This window comes from Oryzias latipes, chromosome 2 (genome assembly GCF_002234675.1).
Source record: "Oryzias latipes chromosome 2, ASM223467v1".
Lineage (NCBI taxonomy): Eukaryota > Metazoa > Chordata > Actinopteri > Beloniformes > Adrianichthyidae > Oryzias > Oryzias latipes.
Window position 1 is genome coordinate 12,462,819 of NC_019860.2, and position 26,020 is coordinate 12,488,838.

A 26,020-nucleotide genomic window follows, 5' to 3' on the forward strand; every position below is an offset into this window, starting at 1 on the left:
AGGACTTGGAGTTCTGCGGTCAGTGTCACTTAATAAAACACAGAAAAACACTGTGACAGCTCACAATAAGCCAAGGTGAATCATCCTTCAGCCCCCAGCTGGTGTGAGGTGTTGCCTGGCACAGCCTTGCTTCAGCCTGGCAGCCTTGTTTCCAACACGTTGGCTTTTCAAGGCATGGTGTAATGCAAAGATGGCTAAACAGAGAGAGCTGTGTGCTTGTCTTGTCTCTGTGGCTCGAAAATGGTAAGGGCATGAATAGTCAGCACTCACACTGTGACAGCAAGCGTCATGCTGCATATTCATATGCCATGTTGTGTTTCCTATGCCCCCAGACCTGTCAAAGTTACTTTTATAGTTTGCCTCCATTTTGTTATTAAAATGACCAGACGGCAAATGGTTTGAGTATTTAGTTTCATTTAAACCTGGGGTTTTCATGGAGGCCTGCTATGCCCTTTTTTTGGAAAAAATCCTGGATTGGCTGATATCAACATACAATATCCAAAATTAAAACATATGTTTTAATTTAAACATATGTTCTAACTTTCCCCTGACATCAAGTCAGGGCAACAACAAAAAAAGTCAAAATAAAAACACATATTTTTATTTATCAAAATAAAAATAAAAATGCAGAATAATATAAATTTATCCAGAAAGTTTTCCTCAGTTTGCAACTAATGATAGATGATTTGGGATTTTCTAAACTCACCACAGTTTCCTTTACCAATCTTAAATTGGAGTTCATAATTTACTCTGCGAAAAATTCACTGCTTGCTGTAAATTTATAAAACTCTCCTTGGTCTTTTTCCTCCCTAAATCAAACTTCTGATTTGGTTCTCTGTCCTTTTAGACTTCTGCAGCCAGAGACTAGAATGATATACAAAAAAACGCTTAGATTAGACACTTACATTTCAAAATGTATTCTAAAATTTCAAACTTTTATAACGGTACATTTTGGATTGCAATGTGCTGAGTCTGAAATTTGGTGGAGGAGGAATTATGGTGTGGAGGTTTTTTTAAGACTTGGGCTTGGCCTCTTAGTTCCACTGAAAATAACTTTTCAGACATGGATGACAGTCTGGTGTGGATGAACATGACTGGCCTGCATATAGTCCTGACCTGAACACGATGGAACACCTTTGGAATAATATAGAGCGAGACTAAGAGCTAGGGCATCTCGATCAACATCAGTGTGTAACCTCACCAATGTGCTTTTGGAAGAATGGTCAAAAATTCCTATGAACACACTTCTCAAGCATGTGGACAGCCTTCCCAGAAGAGCTGAAGCTGTAATAGATACAAAAGGTGGACCGACATAATATTGAACTGTGTAGGTTAGGAATAGGATGGCACTTTAGTTTATATGCAAGTCGAGGCTGGTGAGCGAACACATTTGGTAATATAGTGTATCTGTAAAGAAACTTTACTGGTACGTGTCCATTTGTAATCAACGTGTTGTAGTTTTGCATCTTGTGTTTAAGCCCTTCCTTCTCCTGGATCTCAGTCTGCTGGCCAGCGTAACACAACAACTTTTAGATCTGAACTTTAGAGTTGACCATTCGTGATTTTGCATCCTCTACTTTCACATATTTTTAATGTTGTATTTTCCATTACTTACATTGTTTTCCATACTTTTGTCAACAGATCTATATTGTCACCAAGAGTGCTTGATGGTCTCACTGTCCTGGTCTATTTTTGACCATTTACTTGTTTATGTATTTTTTTACATGTTTAAACAAATATCTTATGTTAGTGTATGCCCATCACTAAACCACTCTGTAAAAATGCAGTTTTTCTGTCATTTATTAATCTTGTGAAATAAAAATGTAAAATAATACAGTGAAAGAAAAACAATTCTGTGAAATTGCTAGGAGCATAAAAAGTTTTATTCTGTCATCCCATAAGTGTACAGCTGTAGTCACATTAGCTAAATATGAGCAGTGTGCTGCTTATGAAAAAACAAATAGCTGAGTTGGATTTTGCAGAAGAATTAACATATCACCATACAGGATTTGCTCTGTGTATTTGTAATGAGTGTTGCTCAATTTTCTAGCAGTTAGAGCTGAAGACATAATTTGTTGACAATTCCCTTGTGCGTTTGGCGCTTTTGTTAAGGTCTCCAGATAGCTGCCTTTTGGGTTTTTTTTATTAGGAAAATCAGGCTCCCTGTGACTCAAGTCAGGCCAACATTTTACTATGTATAGGAAATGTAGATGCTTTCAGTCGGCAGCTGTACACTCCCTCCCCCCTCCCCCATCCAGTGTGTGGCTGTAAATGCTACTAAGGAGCACACATTTAACATGGTTGATAAAATACAGGATAACGAGCAGAAAGAAATTGTTTGAGCTTCCACAGTAATGTATAGTGTGTATTGTGTGATTGGATAGATGGATGTAGATTTTGATGAATGGAATCAAATGATTGATGCTACTACAACATTTTGATAGGTTGGGGATTAGATGCACTGATAGATTTTAAATGAATAAAGGAATAGAATAAGAGAAGGATAGAGAGATGGATTGACAATTGAGTATGAAAAAGTATCTTAGGTGGACACTTAAATAGAATGGATGTATACATGGAGGGAATGGGTGGATAATTGGGTGGATGAGGGCATGAAAGACAGATCATTTAAGAATGCATTGAATAATAAATGTATGACTGACTTAACAGAAGGCATAAAAGATGGAGGGGAAGATCCATATTGAATGGGGAATTATGATAGTCACCAATACTTTTTTTTTGAGAAAAAAATAAATGGACGAAGGAGTGATTAAATAGGTTTATAACTACCAGATGACAGAATGACCACTTCCAAAAACCAATAAGTCAGTTACACTCTTTTAGGGAAATTGCTGGCTTTACAATTTTATTCAATTCAATTTTATTTGTGTAGCCCAAAATGACAACAACAGTCGTCTCAATGGGCTTCACACCGGTAATTGTAAAGTAAAAGTAAAATCAAAAGGATCATGAATACATAGAATTCAATAGGAAAATTCTAAACTGAACTAACGCCATTATTGCCTCTGTTAAAACTGCACTTTGACCTTATATTATTTCTGTAAAATACTGCACTTTCAGTATTTTAAATTCCTCTCGCCCAAAGAATGTAAAATACTGTATATTATTAAACAGAGTTTCATCCATCCTCGGAACCAACTAAATCGCTTTTGAGGTCATGGGACAGCCAAAGCCAACCCAGCTACTGGCGGGGTTTAGTCTGAGCAGGTCGCCAGTCTGTTGCAGGGCCAACAAATCAAACATACACACATCTAGAGACAATTTAGAGATACCAATAAAGCATATTTTTGGACTGCAGAGGAAGCTCGAGTGCGCGAAGAAAACCCATGCACACATGGGGAGAACATGTAAACTCCACACAGAAATGAGCCAGGTGGGATCTGAACTAGGGTATTCTTGCTACGAGGCAAGTGTGCTAACCACTATGCTACCATGCAATCCCTAAACAATTTTTTACTGTGAAATTCTCACTCATGGTAAACTATATTTATCATGGGTTAGGAGAAATCAGGAGAATGATAATAGTTGTTCTTAACTGTCCCTTTGCAGGAGCTCCAGTTTGAGCGGTTGACTCGAGAACTGGAAGAGGAGCGACAGATGGTGGCAAATCAGCTGGAGAAGTGCATGCTGGAAGCCGATTCACCAGCAGGGGACAGTAGCAGGTAGATATGTCATGGTGGATTTAATTCTATCAAGATAGTTTTTGAAATGCATAACAATATAAGAAAACATTGTAATTCCTTTATTGTTAAATACAGTGGGGCAAAAAAGTATTTGATCAGCCACCAATTGTGCAAGTTCTCCCACTTAAAAAGATGAGAGAGGTTTGTAATTTTCATCATTGGTATACCTCAACTATGTTAGACAAAATGAGAAGAAAATCCAGGAAGTCCAGGAAATAGCAAAACAACCAAAATATAATTTCCATTTCACTGCAACAGTTTATTTTAAATAATAGTCAACATAAATTAAATTAAACTCCAAATGGCCCTTTTCTACTTAGGAGGCAAACATCTAAAATGAAAGGGCTTCATCTGATTGGTCAACAACCTGAAGGGGTTCATCCAAGTGGTCAAGTATAATAAATACAACGTAAAGCGAGTTTGGGAAATATTAAATAACATCATTAAAAATGGGACAAAAAAGCGAACTTATCCAGATTACTTTACAGATGAGAAGGGTCAAAGCTATGACATCAATGAAGCAGCAAACGGTCTCAATAACTACTTTGTAAACGTGGGTCCAGAGTTGTCACCGGAAATTCCAAAATGCAAAACTAGCAAAGACAATAACCCACCCATCGAAAGGATCCTACACTCAATCTTTCTCTCTGATATGAACGAAAATGAGCTGATATCAATTGTGAATAATTTCAAGAGTAAAAACTCAAATGATTGTGAGGATATAGATATAAAGGTGGTGAAAAAAGTCATTCATAGTGTAGCTAAGCCTCTAACATACATATGTAACTTATCATTACAAACAGGGAGATTCCCAAACCAAATGAAAATAGCCAAAGTGATTCCCATCTATAAGAGTGGAGACAAAGACATATTTACAAACTATAGACCTGTTTCTCTTCTTCCACAATTCTCAAAAATTTTAGAAAAAATATTCAATGATAAATTAGCTTTATTTATTGAAAAATATAACATTATAAATGAAAACCAATATGGTTTTAGAGAAAATAGATCTACCTCATTGGCTATCATTGATGCTGTGGAGGAAATCACAAATGCTCTGGACAAAAAGAAATATGCAGCTGGAGTTTTCATTGACTTAAAAAAAGCATTTGACACTCTCAATCATGACATCCTACTTGACAAACTGGAAGTGTATGGGATAAGAGGACTAGCGCTAACTTGGGTCAAAATCTATTTAACGGGAAGAAAACAATATGTCAAGATTGATGAATATACATCAGAAACCAAAGAGATAAGTTGTGGTGTCCCACAAGGATCAATTCTGGGCCCGCTGCTATTCAATATTTACATAAATGATATATTCAATGTTTCAAAGCTTATGAAACTCATATTATTTGCTGATGACACAAATATATTCTATTCTACAGACAATCAAAGGGAACTTATAAAGGTGGTGAACACAGAGTTAAATAATATAAAACTATGGATGGATTACAACAAATTATCTTTGAACCTAAATAAAACCAAAGTGATGTTTTTTGGAAACTACAACACAAATAAAGAGCCCTCAATTGTAATAAATAATGTCTTAATTGAACGTGTTACAGAAATCAAATTCTTAGGGGTTTTTATCGATGACAAACTAAGTTGGAAGCCACACATCAGACACATATAAACTAAAGTCTCAAAAAGTATTTCAATCGTAAATAAATCTAAACATATATTAGGATACAACAGTAGATATTTATTGTACTGTTCTTTAATATTACCATATTTCACCTACTGTATAGAACTTTGGGGGAATAATTACAAGAGCTCACTACATCCTCTCTTTCTACTTCAAAAACGAGCCGTCAGAGTTGTACATAAAGCCGGATATCTTGATCATACGAACAATCTATTTTATCAATCAAGACTTTTAAAACTGTATGACCTTGTTGATTTTTACACTGCGCAACTTTTATACAGAGCCAGCTGGAAATTGTTACCATCCAACATCCAAAAACAGTTCTTAGAAAATGAAGGAGGCTACAGACTGAGGGGATGTAGGAACTTCAAGATCAAATTGATAAGAACCACAAAGAAAAGTTTCTGTGTGTTGGTGTGTGGCACTAAACTTTGGAACAGTTTAAGTAATGAGCTCAAACAATGTTCAAATATTCAAATATTCAAGAAAATGTATAAAGAAACTCTTATTTCAGGATATGAAGATAAGAGGATTCAAGGATCAACAGGTGCTTGAATAATTCCAAATACATGTGTGAACTTGACTGTGGTGAAATAATCAAAGCTCTTTTAATTACAACCAATGAGTGTTACATTGTAATGTGCAATAATGATTACTGAAATGTTTAAATTACAATCAATAAGCTATTGATTTTATTTACTTGATCTGCAATGTGTAGCAATAATTTCTGGTTTAATCTTATCATGTGTTCTAATGATAATCAATTATTATTACATATCGGTATCGTTACTGTTTACTGAAATCATGAATGAATGTTTTCCGAAGATCATCAATCATTTCTAGGCACTGGATTTTGTTACTTGAAGAGAATCTATCTGATCAGAACCGGATTTAAAACTCTGTAAAACTATCACATGAATGAACTCAGTAGGGGTGGGATTATATAAGCTTGCTTCTTCCCACTCCTTTTCAAGCAATATATCAAACTCTACTTATACTTCAGTTAATGATCACTGTATTTAATTAAGCAAATGTGATTTAAGTGACATTTTTGTTTTGTTTTCTGTCTTTTTAATCTATGCATTTCATCATTTCTGTAATGAGTTTGATAAATATGTGTACTTTTTTTATATTTCTTTGACTACAATGCTTGAAATAAATCAATAAATCAATCAAATCAATCAAATCAATCAATGAATGGATTTGATTCTTTAAATATATCAAGCTGCCATAAGATTTTTTTTGGAACATTTAAGGTAACCATTTATTGCAATTTTTTTCAGTTTTTTGCGATATGCATATTACACAGCTTGATATTGCGATAATGATAAATTTGGGATTTATTGTGCGGGCCTAATATAAAACATAGAATTTAATAAATAATTAAAAAATAATAAGCAAAACAAAAGGGGTTCATAGAAATATATAACCTGGAAAAGTAGTTCTGGTGTTCTTTGGCTTCAACTCAGCATTCTTTCTGACCCAAACACGACGAATAGACCTCTTCATTTTTCTTCATTTTGTTGCGGGGAGCCTCAGATCGAGCGAGATTATCAGTGATCTTGTATGTATTCAGTTTTCTAAAAACTGTTCCTACTGTTGATTTCTTCACACCAAGCTGCTAACCCATTGCAAAAAAATACCTTAAAAATCAGACGATGTGATTTTTCTGGATTTTTTTTTGCTCATTTTGTCTTATAGTTGGGGTACACCTATGATGAAAATTACAGGCCTCACTCATCTTTATAAGGGGGAGAACTTGCACAATTGGTGGCTAACTAAATACATTTTTGCCCCACTTTATAATCATTTGTAACATAAGCTCTAACTGATCAATAAGATTGAGAAAGATCTAACTGAAACATTCCATGACTTTTTACAAGAATTTTTTCATAAATTCTAAAATTAAAAGCACTTCTTAAACCTAAACTGTATTGTAATAAAGCTTAAAAAGCTTGCCAAAAATTGCTCAAGCTTTGATATACTGGACTCACCTGTTTATCATAAGCAAACCAAATAAGACAAAATCTCTTTGTGATTTGTTTTATGTATCAACAATTTTTGAAAAAATAGGTTTAAGTATTTCCATGAACACACATTTAAAACTGGTAAAAAAAGAAAGAAATCATATAGCACTAAATGATATATAAAACAATCATGATTCAAAAAATATGAATATGCTGGTCATTTTGCAGTGTAAACCATATCTAATGTGATTTTGGGTTTTGAAACTTCCGTGGGATTAATGCATTTATTATTAGGCAACTAAGGAGATTGATAAGAATTTATTTTGTTTCCTCTTTTAACAATATTTTTGTATAAATATTTGACTAAATGTGGCAGATCAGATTTTTTTTCCTACTTGTAAAATCCAAAATAAACCTCTGTTTAAATAAAACAGGCTTGATTGCGAGTCTAATTACTGAAAGCTAGTCAGTCTTTTGTCTTCTTGAAGATTTATTGAACATTTCTTTAAAAATCCTGTGGATGTTTTATTTTTTACTTCTAAAACACATCTTTCTTCCTTTTACTGATCTGATTGCTTTCTCAACTCCTCTCTGCTGCTGAAGCTCCTCAGAGAAGTCGTTTGCATGGAGAACTGCAGGTAGGATGCTGTCATGTTTTGTATATTATTAAAAAAAAACTATAGCAGATGTTAGAAAATATTTGGATAAAACAGGAAAAAATAAAAGCAGCTTCAGCAAAGCTCTGTAGCTGATGGACTTTTTAAAAATGCCTTGACGCCTATTAATGAAAATATGCATCCAAACCACTTCTGCTCTAAACTTACATTGCTGTGTTTTCCACTTTAGAGAGAGCACTGGATTATAAGGCCCATTTTCAATGAATAGCCTATTTTTTTATTGTTATAAGGTGCACCAAACTATAAAGGGGGTTAAACGAAACAAAACAATCAGAGATAAGTCAGTTAGACTCTACTAATGGTATTTACAGTAACTCTGGAACTTGTTTGTACCATTCTACACGTTAGCCACGTGAGAAGCGTTAGTAAAACGTAAAAAAATCAAAAAATCAAACAGTCTGACATCGCTACTTTCGCAATGTTAGTGTATTCACATTGACTGCAAGCCTTATTTGCAAAACATAAAAGTAAGACTGATGCTGATACAACAAATATTACTGTGGCTTCACTAACTCCCAACCTTTTTAGTAAAGCCACTTTAGAGGCGTTGTCATATTTACAATCAATACCTGTAATTCCCAATTTTGTTTGGAAGACCTAAAAAAACAGACGGATAAAGCTAAAACAAATATTATGGTGACTATGCTATCCCCCAACTTTTTTTTTTTTTAATTTGTCTTGTCTAGCAGCTTAGCAAACAGATATGAACTGAAGGCCTTTTGTGTTGGACAGAGTTTACTGTTACAATAGAACACGGATCTTCTGACACAAGAGGTGTATATTTGTATAAACCCCTTTTGTATTTGAGGCTAACCTTTATTTATTTTAATTATGTTTGTATATTTTTTTTATTTGACTGGACGGAAACAAAGAAGAGAGTGGTATGTTAGAGCTGGGGATGAGGGTACAAAAGAAAGGGGAGGAAAAAAATGGGGGTTTTAAAGAAGTTGAACGATGATCAAAGAAGTGGTGGGTAGAAACACAAAGCTACACATTTCTGTCTTTTCAATCTATAACTCTTGTGTTTTATTTTCATTTTGTGTTTGAATAACCAAACAAAAAAACAATACAACTGCAGCTCACATGCACATACCTATACAAATAAATCCATGTCAAGTATATCATTCTGTTACACTTACTATTAGTGCAAAATCAAGCTGGCACATGTGCTCTGGTGAGCGGTTGTGTTCTACTGTGGTGAATGATGAAATGTAAAAACAGCGGGAGTGCCCAGACACCCTCACCAAAGTTGAGGCAACAGGGGCCCCCAAATGCTCATGCAGGATAGCAAATCGAAAAGCCCGCCCTCCAGGCAATCCACCTCAGCCACCCAAACAGGGCCGGCAAAACCGCCACAGAGGCCCCCAGCGCCAGAGAGCAGGGTGGCACTGGAGCATGTAGACTATACACTGCAGCCCAGCCAGAAATATAACCCTACCAGTGCGCTAGGGGCCCAGCCCAGGGCCCAATCCACTGGAGAGCCCCCCAGCCCCATATACAGTATGACGCCCACCACCCGAGACTTTTGAGTATTCCCCCACCCCGGGCACTAACCAGGGCCCTCCAAGGGAAACCCGTCCCCACCGGGCCACCCCGCGGGAAGTTCAATAGAGAACAAGGCAGGGGCCAATCCCCCCTGGGCAAGAAGGGGACATCCAAGAGAAGTGGGGGTCTCCTATGAGCATGATAAACATGGACTGATTTTGCTTGTTAGTAACACATAAAAGCAAACAAAAACAAAAGCACTTTGACACCACTGTGTTAGGGTATTCACAAAAACACCCAACCTATTTTGCAAAACTTAAAAAAACACTTATACCACTAACTTAATGTTACTGTGGTCTAACTAACTCCCAACTTTGTTAGTAACACATAAAAAACAGTGTGACACAGCTACACATTAGCCACATTAGCATATTTACAATGAAATCCAACCAAACATTTTTCAGTTAATACGGTATGTAAGTGAGACAAGGAAGGTGAGCGAATATTTTTGGTAATATAGTGTAGATTCAGGTGTTGAGGGGTTAAACACTTTAAAATTTGCTTTGGGCTCTCAGAAGGCGACCATTGAAGAAAATCTATATAACAGTATCAGGCTAATTTTTCCTTATTAACCTAGAAAAATAACATGGAAATAAATATTCAACAGAAAATTCTGCAGTTTGTTTTTTTGGAAACGTTTCACCTTTTCAGTAATCCTGGGTGTAAAAGACAGCAATACCTTACTTGACAACTGAATAAATTTTTTTTGTTGTTTAATAGGAGAACCTCAGAGTGGAGCCATGGAGATCCCTGGATGTCCAGTTCAACACCTAGAGACAGAGGAAGAAATGTACCTCCCTGAAGTGGACCGCGGCTCCTTACATGACAGTGAGGGTCTGTTAAATGTGCACATGGTTTGAATTTAGACTAAGGATTTCAATTTACATTTTTTGTAATATATTTTGCTTATTCTCCTCCATTCTGTGTCTTCTGTAAAGAATGCATGCAGCTTGCAAAATAATATAAATCTTCGATTGTGAGCTGGTCCTTGGTTTCATTCTAAAATAAAGGACTTATTTTTCCAAAAAGGTTTAAACTTTGAGTGTTTAAACAAGAGCTAAAAGTGTACAAATTTGATTGTTTTTCTGAGATAAGGTTCCTTTTATTTGAGCATTTTACATTTTTAATCCATCAAGCCTTCAGGGAACATCGATATATATTACTGGATTGGCTTTCATCTATTTGAAGCTCAGTGTTGTGCGAGTGCAGGTGCCATTGCTGTGCATCGAGTCACGTCAACAGAACCCTACAGTTCCAACATGCAACAGGCAGGCATCTACTGCAAAAATGCGGCTAGGTCCCGCATTTTTGGAAAATTTTTAATTTCATAGTATATTTAAATATATTATATCTCTAAAAATTAAGCTGTGAATAGTGCAAGAACTGCGGCATCTAGTGTTACAGTTAACATATTGCCTTCAAATGAACAGCTTTTAAATATTCGAAAAAAAAAATATATTTTGCCTGCCTATATGGCGGAATCTATGTACTAAACTTGTAAATGCTTGCCAACTGAGCCCAGAAAAGAGGGGGATTGTTGAAGTTCAATGGCATGAATGGCTGATAAACTTGACAAAATTAAGTAAAAAAGCCATTTTCCTATCAAATACCCCACAAACTGTTAAAGAAAAAAAAACTCCCTCTATCACACGCACAAATAAAATTATGTTAGAAACACCTTGTAAAAATCTACTAAAATAAAATAAATAACAGGAAAATACAACTTTAATTATGTTTTTTTTTGCATTACATACATGTCAAATACATCTCAGTTACATTCAAAAATTGCATTCAAATAGACAATTTTATAGGCCTTTGAAAATAATTAGCTTGGTGTACTGTTGATGCTGTTTGTGCTTTTGCAGCAGTGATGTGATGACAACAGGATAGCAGTTATTGAGTCTGATGGTCACTGGAGTCTGCCGAGATCTTTGAGGTTCACTAGCGTGAAGGCCTCTGCAAGTCTTTGAGATGGAGCACTAGCAAGAAGAAATCCTGTCTGACAGGATAATTCTTTGGAAGTTTTCTTAGTAATCCAACCTATAAAAATAAAATATGCACCGCAAAATATGCACTCTATGGCACAATTTCATATAAAAATAGAAAAAAAAATGTTTTGGGTCCTTTCTCTCTATTAAAATTTGTTTATGAACCTGTGAAAGGTGACTCCTCTCGATCGGATTATTTTCTTGTCATAATGTTTGCATTGCAAAATAGAATGCCCCCTTTTGTGATTCTTTGCATGCCTGTTTGGACCTCGTCATTACTTCACTTGGAAAAACGGGCAAGACTCAATGCATAGGAACGTGTCATGCTGTATGTCACGTCCAGTAATATATGTTGATGGTTAAACCATAAAAAAAAAACAAGCCACTGGTAGATTGAAGCTTGTAAAACACTGTGAATTCTTATTTGTGCAAAAGTCTATTGCTTTATCTTCAGAGAATAGATTTAAAAAACATTTGTAAAATTCTGCCATCCATGTTTCGTTGTGTAGTAAAACAAAGTAACTTTTGTTTTACTGAGTACTAGCATTTGAATTATACAACAAATTATACAACAAATTTTGTCTTATTTATATTCTATATACCGGTAGCTAAAATGGTCAGAGTATAAAAATACCCAACACTTGCTTCCTTCTCTTCCTCCTTCCTCCTGGAGAAAGTAGGCCAGCAGATTGTACCAGGAGCTATATAAAAGCTTAACATGCAGAACCATGTGTACATATTTATATGCATAATGCTGTTTACCAAACTGAAAGCCAAGTGAGATAATATGCAAAAGATTAGAGTACTTTGAGCAACGATTCATATTTATTTATATATATATATATATATATATATTTCTTTCAGGCCCAGGAGGTCACTCCGCCCACATGACCTCATATTCAGACAGTGGCTACCAGGACAGCAGTATTAGTTACTTTAGCAACCAGAATGTGGTCCGTTCTGAACCTCGAGCCTCTGTGTCAAGAAGCCCTAGAGCAGAGGGCCAAGCTTCTGGACAGGTAGTTGACTTAACTTTCTTTTTCAATCTATTGCTTTTCTTGTTGGAATCTTAAACTGCCTGCAGCTGTGCATGGGGCTGTGAGTGCTGTTCATATGATAAGTGAGCAGGGCTCCTTGCATGCTTTATACAAATTTGCCCATTTTCTTTGCCCGCAGACAGCCACTATCTAGCAGTAAGGGCAGTTGGAACTAATGCTCGACTAACAACTAGGGTGGGGCAAAATGGCACTATGCGACAGCACAAGTGTGTGAAGCTTACATTAGTCAAAGTAATAGCTCACAATACACTTGCCACATGCACAACAATTGTACATTTTATTTTCAATGACTTACCTTGAGATGGCCGCACCAGCCTGCGCTCCCCTTAAGACTACAGTCACATATCCCAAAGTGCAGCCACGCCGCGACCTAAACGCAGGTTTTTCAGCAGATACAGCAGGTGGCTACACTTTTACATGCTGCGCGTTGGCTGCTAAGGTTTTAAGGAAAAGTTAAAATTTTATGGCGCCTAGACGACAATTAGTGACAACATTTAGAGGTCGCGCGGTGTCATCCTGTTGGCAGGTGGGTGGCAGAAAGGCAGCAGCGCGATAATTGACTGATAGGAGGGTCTTCAACATTCTCAAAATCGTCTAATGATCGCCTGATTTCAGACTGCCATCCTCCAGCCACCTCAATTCCCCCCATGCTTCCTCCCACTGCCACCGTGCGATTGTTAGAAATGATGCGGTAGCAGCGCAGGCACTCGACGAAGGCTGTCAACATGGGCTGGGGGCCCGGCAATAATCAGACATCAGTCTGGGGGTCCCGGCCTCCGTGGATCCGCTGAGGCCCATGGTCATCTCTCTTGCTGGTGCATCTTCTCCCGCTACATTTTCACTTCCATTACACTTTCTGTTGATGTGTTTGCACACAGCGCTCTGTGAGCTATGAACTTTTGTGGTTTACTCATACTATTGAAAGGAGTTTAATAGATTATTAGTTGGTGAAACTCCGGAGTTGGTGACTTCTCCAGAGTATTTTTTTTAAATCCTGTTTTTGTCGGATTTATGAGCTGGGACACCAATTTATGTTAAAATAAACAAACAAAATACTTGTGGGCCCTGAATTTATATTCTATGAAAGTTCAATATTTTGAATGGAATTATGGAAATGAATCCACATTTCCATTATATTTTAATATTTTTTAAAAGGCTCTGTATGTCAGAGGAATTTCCTTGACAATTTAATCCAAAACACACTTCTCAGTTATCTATTAGCAGGAACCTTAAAACCATTCCATGAAGGAAATAAACTGGCAAATGGAAATGTGATGTATTCAACTTTAGTGGTAACTTTGATACAACCTCTATTATTCACCGGCTTTAAGGGGTCCAGTAAATATTGTATATGATGTATGTTTAATTTAACTTTAATGTCAACCAGCAACAATGCAGAATATGAAGTTTTTTTTTTTTTTACTGATGTTGGATTGCAGTTCACAAAAAAAGTATTTCACAGTTTCAGCTTCTTTTTAATTAATCGTCAATCTTATTAAGTCAAAGCTTTAGAGAAGAAGCTGCCAAGGGAAAATCATATTCCACCTTTTTGATGGAAATACTTTTGCTTTATTTGCATTATGGTGCTGACACAATTCATTAATTTTTAAAGTGACAGCAACTACCATAGTCTCCTTAATTACAAACCGGTAATCATACATCCATAACTCATCTGTATATTCTGTGTTTTTACTTTATTTATTTACTTTTATTGTTAGGCATAACATATGTTATGTCGTTATAGTGTACATAAGTTCTTACTTTCTTTTTACATTTTTGTATTTGTATACTTGCACATTTTGGAACACCCCTCACTTTTGCACATTGCTGTCACTTTCCTCTGCTTTTTGGAACTGCTGTGACAATTGCATTTCCCCAATGTGGGATCAATAAACAATATCTTATCTTATCTTACTCCCATCAACATCATCTAACCCTTTCATATTAAAATTGTGTTTTACCATGAAATGGTTTTTGAAACGACTCACGACATCATCGTAGGTGATAATTAAACGTTCTTTTCCTGATGATGAAAATCAGAAAGAACACAATAGTGAGTCAATTTGAAATTTTCTAGATTTATTTTAAACTCAGCAGTGAAACAAACAAGTATTGCTGCGTTTAGATTGACTGATGGGCTCCAATTGGTTTTGGCAGATTAAACACAGCAAAAATTCTTTACAAGCATACTTTATTGGTATTCCTGCAAACATTATGACATCTGAAAGTAATTTAAAGCATTTTATGGAATAGCAATAAAGGTAATGGCTCATTAAAAGGCTACATAAATGTCTTATCAGGCATCCAGCCGGGTGTTGCGGAGGATGGCCTCTCTCCCCTCCAGGAGCCAGTCTCCCGGCTGCGGAACAGTTTCCCCTTCTCGCATCTCCATGCGAACATCCCAAGGGAGTACATATGACTCTCCCATCCTGTCTGAGCCCAAATCACTAGCTGCTGTCTTCCCTGGCACAACCATGCCACCATCATGCCTGTCGCCAACCTCACCAAGTGATGCCATCCAGGTTTTGGGGAGCGGGGTAGGTGGAGGACGACTGGGCTCCACTATGTCCTTGATCGAGGGAAGGGTTTCAACAGGGTCGCCGCTGCGTTCAGGAATGACTGCTGTTCCACAGCACTACGGCTCCACTTTACCCAGGCAGAGCCAGTCCCTGGCTTATGGGACTGATCCATACGGCTTGTACCAGAGAAGTGCACTGCCACGCCCCGACAGCCTCATAGGTTCGTATGAAGTCCAATTTACTAATCAAGTGGTTTCCATTACAAGAAAAATATTGAAAAAATACAATACAGTTCAGCTTGGTCACAAAATATGTCATCTTGTTAACTGATTCATTATTTGCTTTGTCTTTGCATACAAAGTTGCGGAAATCAAAAATGATACTATTGTAGCCTATTTTACCAGGAGTGTTGTGACACCACAAAATACTATATTGTAAGTAATATATGGTAAAACTAAAGCACAATATAATTGATATCTAGAATTATATTTAAGTATATGTTTAAATTCTTTGATATTTGAAATATTTTTGGGTACCTTAGTTTGCACATGTCTGTTTGGTTTCCAACAAAATAAACTGTCCTTAATTATTCCTATATTTAATCTTTGTTACCCTCTCAATTGTAGTTTCATGAATTTTTATTCCAGACAGAATTTCCAAAAAACATTACATTTTGTTTACTTTAAGAGATAATTTGTTGTACTTCATCCGCTTCTTTAAACTTATTTAACTTAATATTTATCACATTAATCAGCTCATTGCAAGCATTGCTTGAAAAGAATATACTGGTATTTTTAGCAAACAATACCAATTTCAAAACTTCTTTTTCCTATTCTTTGTAATAGTCTTCAATATTTCCTATACTTGTTTAGTATTTATTTTCCTTTAATAAATTATTGTAATATACTTTTTGGTTTGGTGTATTATTTCAGTTAACTTATGCCTTATATCTATGCTCATTTTCAGATGTTCTTTAATCTTATGAAATATTTGCATAGTTTTATCTTTTTTTCATTTTCATTTTGCAGTCCAACAGTTAGGCAGGAACATTTGGCACATTTTTTCTTAAATCGATGAATTGGACAATTCTGGTTATATAATGAGTTAAATATTTCTACAAAGTTTTTACGTGCATTATCCACATCTTTCTCTCTGGCCAGAGTTCCAGTTTTGAATGGATAAATCATAATTAACTGATTTTACAGTTTTTCCCCCCCAAAATTTTTTAAAAAGAAGTTTATCCTCTGATACTTTCTTTGAAATCAAACAATGTGAAAACTGGTAAGTGATCAGTTATGTTGCATGCTATTAGTCCACTGACATGGTTATTTTCAGTATTATTTGTGAAAATATTGTCTATGAGAGTAGCACTTTGAGCTGTGATTCTACAAGGTCTAACTGTGGAAGGGTGTAGACTCATACAATGAATTATGTTAATATAATAATATCTATTACTTTATTCCTGCCAGAGTTGATAAGATCTATTATATAATTTCCACAAATGTATTGACAGATATCAGTAGTGTAATGGAAAGATGGAAAGAATACTTTAAGGGGTTAATGAATAAAGAAAATGAGAGAGATCAAAGAAAAGAGAAGGTGACTGTTGTGGAGCAGGAAGTAACAACGATTAGTATGGGTGAAGTGATGAAGAGTTGAAAAGCACTTGGTCCTGATCGGTGGAGCTATAGCTTCCATCTCTCCTAGAGTTTTTGACTGGGTTGTTAAACAGGATCTTTGGTGGTGAGAAGATGCCTAAAGAATGGAGAAGTGTGATGGTGCCTATTTCTAAGAATAATGGGCAGAGTTTTGGCAACTACAGAGGAATAAAGCTGACGAGCCATGCAAGGAAGTTATGGAAAAGAGAAATGAAGCCAGACTGAGAGCAGAAGAGAACATTTGTAAGCAGCAGTTTGGTTTCATGCCAAGAAAGAGCCCTACAGATGCAATATTTGCTTTGAAGATGTTGATAGAGAAGTACAGACAAGGTCAGAGAGAGCTACACTGTGTCTTTGTAGATCTGGAGAAAGCTTCTGACAGGATGCTCAGATAGGAACTGTGTTATTGTAGAAGGAAGTCTGGAGTGACGGAGCAGTTTGTTACAGCAGTGCAGGAAATGTAAAAGGGCTGCTTATTTGACTTGTTTGAAAGGCACAGTTAGGAAATACTGTTTGATGCAGGATTCAATTTTTTACAAACATCTCCAGAGTGCTAAAACATCTGCTTGGGTTGTATTTGAGTTGCTGCTTTGCATTTTTTCTAACAGCTGTTTTTGTGTATTTACTGGAGCTTTTCTACAGTTGCACATCTACATAACCCAACAAAGTTCCAACACAATAAAACTCTAAACTAAAGCTTTAAAGGTTAAACGATTATTCCAAACAAAGACAATTTAAAAAATCAAAAGAGAAAGCAAAAATAAAAAAAAATATGTTATAGCCACTATAACGGAGAAATCAGCTCCATGTTATATCACAACAGAGCATCGATACAAAAATAGCAACACCTAAACCTTTTTTGAACACTTTCAAAAATTGCTGCAGCCAAAAAAAACTTTCAATGTAGGGAAATGGAGCCTATTTTCATAAACTACAAAAATCAACCGAACCAAAACTAAAGAAGACTGTGACCATTGAACTAAAATTTGAAACAAAACAGTTTAAAGACCACTCCAATTAAACTCCAGTTTTTGGTGTTTTTTATATCTTCTTTGGGCTTTGATCTCATGACAGAGTATAAAGACAAGTATGCTTTAAATGGCATTTCTGAAAGTCTTTTTATTCAAATCGTTGTGAATCAGGAGCATACAAAAAATGCTCTTGAAAAGCTTGTAGCTGTGACGCAGAAGCTCCCTTCTACTCTGATACACTTGCAGACGACCAGTTTCATGTACGTCTTTGTCTTCCTTGTCTGTGCTGACATTTGGCTCAAAACTGTAGAGCTGAATAGATCCAATATTGCTCACCACTTTTGTTGCACTGATGATGTTAAGTTGGGGCTGTGAGAGGCTGTAAGCTATTGGGAGAGAGTGTAAAGAGATGAATGATTGGCAGTGAAGGTGGGTTTACACCCACAACTCAGAAGCTAATTTCTGATGAACTCCTGCTGCTCTTCAGAAACTAAGTCAGAGAAAACAATACAGATTTTTAAATTTGGCCTAAAAAAATAATTAAAAGACCACTGGGAATGCTTGTAATCCTTGTGCTATTCTAGGCACTTTAACACTGGGAGTTGGGTCATCTAGACCCACTAGACAGTGCGCTGAACCTTTTTTCTTCAATGATTTATGAACTTCACTGGTGTCCATGGATTACATGAAATCTTTCCACCTTTATCCACCTTTGTCATGGTAGGGAGAACACGTCAATGGAAGGGTGGGGTCAAAGATAAAAATTTAAAAAAACAATTTGAACTTCAGAAAACATGTATAAAAGCACAATTACACTATGTAAGAATGACACTTTAAAAGACACAAAACCTTTTTAGAAAAAAAATGTGAAAAGAAAATTAGAGTTGATGAAATCAGACAACTAGATAATTATTTTTTGTGGCAACAGTTATCTTTTGCTGTGGTGTCAAGAACACAAAATCAAAGTAAAAGTGAAAGTTTCCTGAGACAGCAGCTTACCTTTAGTGTTTGTTCAAGTATAAACTGGACCCAGTTTGGTTTCCATGTCACTTAGGAACATTATCTTTCAGCAGGTCATGCAGCTTAGCACCTCTACTTAGTACTTAATGTTGTTCATAATTTAAAATTTAAATGTCATGATTTTTTGTGAGTAGTTGTGTGTAAATGAGAGGGACTCAGGTGGAACAGTTAGTTTTAGCGAACAGAGGTGAGGAATGTGGAGGACTTTAAGTGGTTTGGGTCAACAGTCCAGGGCACACTAAACAAACACACATGGCCTGCAGGCTGGATATTGTAATTAGATAATGTCTATTCACACTAGCTGCGGTGGGATGTGCAAAATGTCTTTGATTGGATCAAAGATCAGATTAGAATTTAACTACGTACAGGGGCCCAGAAAAACTTAATCCAATTATAACAAACATTTACATATGCCACTTTTTTGATTGGAATAAATCATTTTGATATGCCCCAAACTATCTAAAATACCTGAAACAGCCGTAGAAGAAGAAGAAATAGTGAGTTCCGTTATAAACACAGCTGCAGCATAAAGTGAGATGATCTTCTAAACGTGCTTTTATTGTTGTTATGAATATTATTAAGTGAATGTTCGCATATAGTTTTTCAAATCTGTGGGACCTGTGCTTTAGTCTTGGCTCACAAACGGTCCCAAAGTCCCTTGGAGACACAGTTCTCCTGGGAGACAAGGTTCTCCCCTGGCCGGCAGCTCACTCACAAAGAGGACAGACTGCGGTCCAAAGCCTCCTCTGGAGCGCACACCGCAACAAAGCACCCTCCACTGCTCGCAAACACGAGTCCGGCTGCTCTTCTCAGAGACACGTTTTGCTGGCAAAAGGATAGGGTTAGATGAAGACGTGAGAAATGAGATAGCAGATTATTTCTGCCTTGCTCCTACCAGGTTTGTTTTTACTGAGACAAGCGTATAAACGCCTATGAAGCGTCTCCAGAATAAGTTTCCCAAGAAACACAAGCCTATTTACATTCTCTTTGAACTTGGTGCATTTAACTTTGTCTCCAAAGGTCTGGTCATGTTGTAAAAGGCACTTCTACAAGGATTAAGCCAGATTTATAACTGCTCCTCCTCTTTTGAATCGCTTTAGCTGCAGGAGCAGCTCTGCTGATGCTGCAGTGACACAGATTTGCCCATCCATTCTGCCCTCTGCCATTTTGCTAAGCCGCTCCCACTGACCCATATAGGGGTGGTTCTGTCAAAGCCAATCTAAAACCACTGGAAGGCTTTACTATGCTGCCATGGACTATGCATCCTGTTTGTGCATTCATGTACATGTTGTACTGCATTTTGTGTAAAAAAGAAACTTTGGTTTCTCACAGGAGGCAGAGTCAGTGAGATAAATGAAAAGCTTCCTGTATTTCTGCTGCAACACTGCTAAGTGGTCTATTACCTCCTCTTTATTCTCAGTTATCCTGCAGATCCGGCATAATCCCAGATTACAAAGGAGATAAGCAATGGATGGATCTGCAAGATTAGGCTATTACTTGTGCTGATGACACCTAGTCAGCTGCCATCATGCAGAGCTGCCTGATGAGCATTTCACAACGAGTTTTCAATATAAAAAAAGAAAGAAGAGAAACCGGTACATTTTTATGCCGCCTAAAAAAAGAGTGTGTGGTTTTGAACTTGTGACGGTAAATATTGCCAAATTATTTTTGGGAGAAAGAATACCATTACAATACATAAATACAGAATGTTTTGTCTTCCACCTTAAAGTCCCTAGGTGTGGTAAATTTGTTCTCCACTTTTGACCCATCCCCTGGGGAAGTGGTGAGCTCCTGACACAGCTGTGCTCAGGAACCATTTGGTGGTTTAACCCCCAATCCAACTCATTTATGCTGAGTGTCAAACAAGGAAGCACTGGGTCCCATTTTTAGTATTTGTCTTTGTTAAAAGTCGGCTTGGATTTCAACTCATGACCTTCCAGTATCAGGGTGGACACTCTACCACAAGGTCACTAAGCTGGCGCCAGCTGCCTCTTTTGATGCATGTCAAATTGCTGGTCGACGCTTGTCCAAAAATGTGTTCCTAAACTGGACGCTCCCATCACATGTGGGAGGAGCTGCAGTAAAGTTTTTGGCCGCATCGCTTCATTGACAGTATATCTCATTTACAATTCACAGCTGAAAAAGATGTTGTTAAGAGATCAGATTTATTTATTTTGAAGAGTTCTACAAAAGCAGCGGTAAGCACACTTCCATGTCTGGGTACATTAGATCATTCAGTCTTTTTCTTTATTTTATTTACAGCAATTTTTTACCTTCTTCTGCAGCAGCCAGCTTCTGAATGACTGCGGTTTCAGTGGTAGTTCTGTGTCTCTGTAACCTCTCTTTGATGCTGTGCTAGATGAGTCAGAGGAAAGGAAAATTAAAAATAATAATAATATTTTTTTATGCAAAAAAAGGAAAAATAAAATTCAGGAGGAGAACAATCAAACAGTTGTTTTCTTCTTCTGCGCTGCTGTCAGTTGCAACAACTCATACACACACCTACAGTATCCTCTGGCAGTTGTTAGCAGGAAACAGCCGCTAAAGGAAAACCAGAAAATAATAAATATATTATCCAATATTTATATTTATAAATCACAAATAAGTTACACCTAAGGATTAGGGTGTATTAATACTATTTAACTGTTTTAAAAAATCTGCTTCATTTGGTCTGTATCTAAGTCGTGAACATTGCATTAGGTCTGTATTCAGATTGCTGTCAAGTGGACTTTCCTGTTCCAGACCACAACTTGTAAACAAAACCATGTGACTAATCTTCACTCATTGGTCAGGAATTATGGGGGATGGCCAAAGCAACTAGAGGCAGACATTATGACAGCCCTGTGCTTTACAGTCCTTGTATACATAGTTCACCCATTCGACCTTTATGTTTCGCTCACCAATTTTGAACATCTGTATCTATGTCGGGGTCAACATGTTTTACCTGCTACTTTGGTCCAGCTGAAGCATGCTGCAAGGCAAAAACTGGCAAGATGACAGCTGTGAGGATATATTGATAAGTGTCAGGAAAACAGTGAGAGCAAGGTGTATCACGTTAAATATTGTTCTTCTCAGCCTGCATTCCTCCAATCACATTTCAATAAGTTTCCTGTTCTGTCGTTGTAGTGTTATGTCATTGTTTTTAAGATAATTCTGTTGAGAAACGACATGGTAGCTTTTGGGATGGCTTCACAGCAGGGCCAGGCACGTGCCGCTTAATGAAACATGGATCTTTTTTCCCAAGGTGTTCTAATGGTTTGCGTGGAGCTATATATATATATATATATATATACCGGTATATATATACAGAAACACGTCAAGCATTTTCTTGATGGACTTCTTTTAAGATGGATTAAATTAAACGAATTAAAGGATGTCATCCAAGACACTCTTGGGTGGGGGTGGTTGTTTGGAAAACCTCAAGTGGAGGTCTTAATGAAATGACGCACCTGTAAAAATCTAAAGAAGTGTGGGGCTGGCAGATTATACCCATTAGACCATTGTTTTTCACTAGTGTGCCGTGTGATTGCCCTCATTAACTGATCTAAAAACATTTACCATCTCCAGGATATCAGCTCTTTGTTCATCCAAACAGGCCGTGACAAAACACAGAGTAGTTAGGAATATGAAAGATCATAAAATACTTTTTTCTTTGTGTTTATTTGATTCTATTAAAGACATTTTTGATAAGAATGACAGTACTGCGATTTGGCCGTAGCTTCTGATGTTTTCAGAAAAGTCCCGCCCCTTTAACTGTCTCCACCAATCGATTTTTGGAGGCCTAATCACACGTCATCAGTCTGACCAATCAGAAGTGGTTAAAGTCTTCACTTCCTTGTTCTGATATTGCTCATAAAGTTGCTCAGTTCTAACAAAAATACCAGCTAAAGCTCGTCTTTAGCGGTGTAGATTTCCGCGGGATCCGGTTTCAGACCGTGGAATGTGAACAAAACAATGAAGCTCAGAGAAGCGAGTCTATCTGCGTTCGGTGGATATTTGCACTACATCTCCCATGATGCGTTGGGTTAAAGTAACAGCGTCTCATTGTTAAACGTCTTGAATCCACAACGAACACGCATCAAACCGTTTTAAAATCTTCTAACCTAACTTTTATTACATGTTTTAGAGAAAAAAAAGCTGCAACTTCCAGCTTTTTCTGCCACAATTATCACAAAAATGAATGTGAGATTGCGGAGGGGCTGTAGATCAATACAGACTATGAGTTTCTCCTTTTTTTTTTTTTTTTTTTTTTTGGATGCTGGTGTACCTCGGGATTTTTGTCAAGGTTAAAGTATGCTGTGGCTCAAAAAAGGTTGAAAAACACTGTATTAGACAGTTGTTGAAAAGATGTAAATTGGTTTTAAGTAAATAAATCGGTGGAGCACTTCCGACCTGCTATGGGGGCCATCCTTTCAAAGTGGCATCTGACAGAAGGTGGAAAAAAAAGGACTTGATGCTACTGGAGTAAACACTCATTCCTAATTACTCAAAGTGTTTCCTAAATTGATTAATTATTTTAATTGAGTCACACACAACAGGATTATGAGTTAGGGGTTTAGATAATGGAAGTGGCAATGACAATGATAGAGGTCTGAAGAACAATTTTTCTATCCATAGAGGGCCAGTGTTGTTAAAGTGGTTTGTCCAAAAAGACATGCAACATAAATTAGCTGCCCAATGATAATAATGGTTTGTTCTCTGTAAATATTATTTTCAAATACGTGTTTTTTGTTGCCTTTCCATATAATTGATAAAGTATAGAATCAAGTTCCTTAAAGTACGCATCAAGAATGTATCTATGAGGCACTGAATTAAATACAGAAATATAGGCAGTACGGTAATCGACATTTTAACTGCATTTATCCTCCCAACTAGTGAAAAGTAGGGGAAACCATTTTATTAACTCCTGTTGTGTTTTCAACTTTAATTTAAGTTTTCCCTAAAAAGCTACCACAGTCCCTTGTCTGAGATAAACAAAGTGGTGGTTTGCAATCTTAAAAGGAACATGAATTTCCTTAAAAGTAGATTCAGATAGATTGATTGGCAACAGCTCACTTTTATGTTGGTTTAATTTGTAACCTGACACCTTCCCAAATTTATCTAAAAGATAAAGAGTATGAGGGATGGTTTATTCAGTGTCTAGATATAAGCAGCAGAAGGTCATCTGCATAAAGGGCCAGTTTATGTTCTATATCCCACTTTGGAATGCCCTGGATTCAGGGTCATGCAGGGTCATTCTTAATGGCTATCGCCAATGGTTCATTAGCCAGGATAAATAAAGTGGTCTAAGGGGACAAACCTGACAAGTCCCTCAGTGTTGTCTGAAAGATCTCAAGTAAATATCATTAGTGAGCATCATAACAGACAGTGAGGTATATAGAAGTTTAATCCAAGATAAAATGTGTCCAGTCCGAAAACACTCTCAGTCACACCTCTGGTCAAATGTGCGATATATTCTCAGAATAATACAGTAAGTCTCATAATTAGACATTGAACATCAGTTTTGAATATATTATGCCGAAAAAGAATCAACAGAAAAACTGTTTTGGTCTTTTTGTAGGACTTCACAGCTCCTATGACGGTCATGAGGAACAAATTGACCCGGAGCTGAGGGCCGCCCTATCCCCAGACTGCCATGTGACGCCCGTTTTTGATGAACGATCTTTCCAAAGCCCCCTATACCACAGCCCCACCTGTGACCCCTACATGACAAATGGAGGTATTACATTAACACAACCATTTCCTTGAAAGTGAAATTGTTATTTTTGGATATTTATTTTGATAAGTTTGACTATTTTAGGGTATTGCATTTGGTTTATAGTAACCCACAAAAAAGACATTTGTGGCTGGTAATACAAAAATAAAATCTGGTTAAAAATATGTATATATATATATATATATATATATATATATATATATATATATATATATATATATATATATATATTCAAATATAAATAAATAAAAAATACAAATTAGGGTACCCAACTTTTGGATTTGTCTACCAGCCCAGCTGCAGAGTTTTCCTCCTCAAGATTTTATAATCCAAAAATTAACTATAAGGTAGAACCGTTTGCATTTCTGCTCACTCGGGTTGGATTTAAATTAGACTAAAAGTTTTCATACTCTGTGGTGTCTTTTTAAAGTATTATTATCCCAGGCTGAGGGCCTTGTCGGCTGATGGCAAGGCTGGTTTAATTTTGTTTCGTCACTGTTCAGACTTGCTAGGTCACCCATATTAGGCTAACTTTTTTTCTTGGATTTATTTAACCTTCTTAGTTGTAACGGGACATTCAATTCAATACAACTTAGAAAGCACTAATTTGTACCAAGGTTGTCAACGAAAAATCAAAAAACATTAGACAAAGCTTTATTAATGTTATGCTCCAACTCAATCCAGATCATGAGTGAGATGAATAACAAAATTATCTAAATTGTATAATAAACCGAATTCCAAATCATATGCAAATTGTATTTCAACGCAAAGATAAGGATTTTTTTGTTTTTTAGTTAAACTTATGAATGGTATTGTGTCTCGAGGCTCTTTGGATCATTAGTGTCATTCTCAGACATCTGTGAAAATTAGTTTGCCAGGTATTCTCAATTAAACAAAAACTACTGAGGGACAATCCACATTATGAGGAAAACATTTTTAACAATATGGTAAAGAAAAATTGACCTCTCTGCTGAAAAACAGGAAATTGTTAAATGTCTTGGATTAGGTATGAAAACCTCGGATATTTCACGAAAACTTAACTTATCATCGTACTATTAAGAGATTTGTGGCCGATTTAAAGCACACATGGGTTTGTGCAGATAAAGGCAAAATGAGGAGGTACTCTGCCAATGTATCGTATTAGGAGAGCAGCTGCTAAAACAGCATTACAAAGCAGCAAGTAGATTATTGAAGCTATTGGTGTCTCTTGACTCCCACAAACATCAAGTTGTAGGATCCTCCAGAGGCTTGCAGTTATGTGTAAACCTTTTATTCAGCCACCCCTAAAAACACTCACAAGCAGAAACAGCTGCAGTGGGCCCAAACATACATGAAAGTTAATTTTCAAAAACTCTTATTCACTTATGAATGCATTGCAACCCTGGATGGTCCAGTGTGTGGTTGGGGGATAGGTCACCATGTCCCAAAAAGGCTGGTGTCAGCAAAGAGGTGGCAGAGTCATGTTTATGGCTGAATTCATGGGGAGAGAGCCAGTTCAGCCCCTTTCGGGTTCCTGACGGTGTGAAAATGACCTCTGAAAAGTGTTTGG

At 36.7% G+C, this 26,020-nt stretch overlaps 1 protein-coding gene across 3 annotated transcripts in view; it reads left to right on the forward strand.

Annotated features, from left to right (window-relative positions):
• Window positions 1-26,020, forward strand: part of LOC101161957 (plakophilin-4) — a 54,059-nt gene that overhangs the window by 10,899 nt on the left and 17,140 nt on the right. Inside the window, exons 3-8 of one of the 3 annotated variants that reach the window (XM_023964753.1) lie at window positions 3,571-3,683; window positions 7,923-7,957; window positions 10,262-10,375; window positions 12,394-12,548; window positions 14,888-15,326; window positions 24,316-24,474. In XM_023964753.1, the coding sequence (XP_023820521.1) occupies window positions 3,571-3,683; window positions 7,923-7,957; window positions 10,262-10,375; window positions 12,394-12,548; window positions 14,888-15,326; window positions 24,316-24,474 (1,015 nt within the window). The remainder of the gene's footprint in view (window positions 1-3,570; window positions 3,684-7,922; window positions 7,958-10,261; window positions 10,376-12,393; window positions 12,549-14,887; window positions 15,327-24,315; window positions 24,475-26,020) is intronic. The other 2 variants (XM_023964755.1, XM_023964757.1) reach the window with 2 other exon arrangements.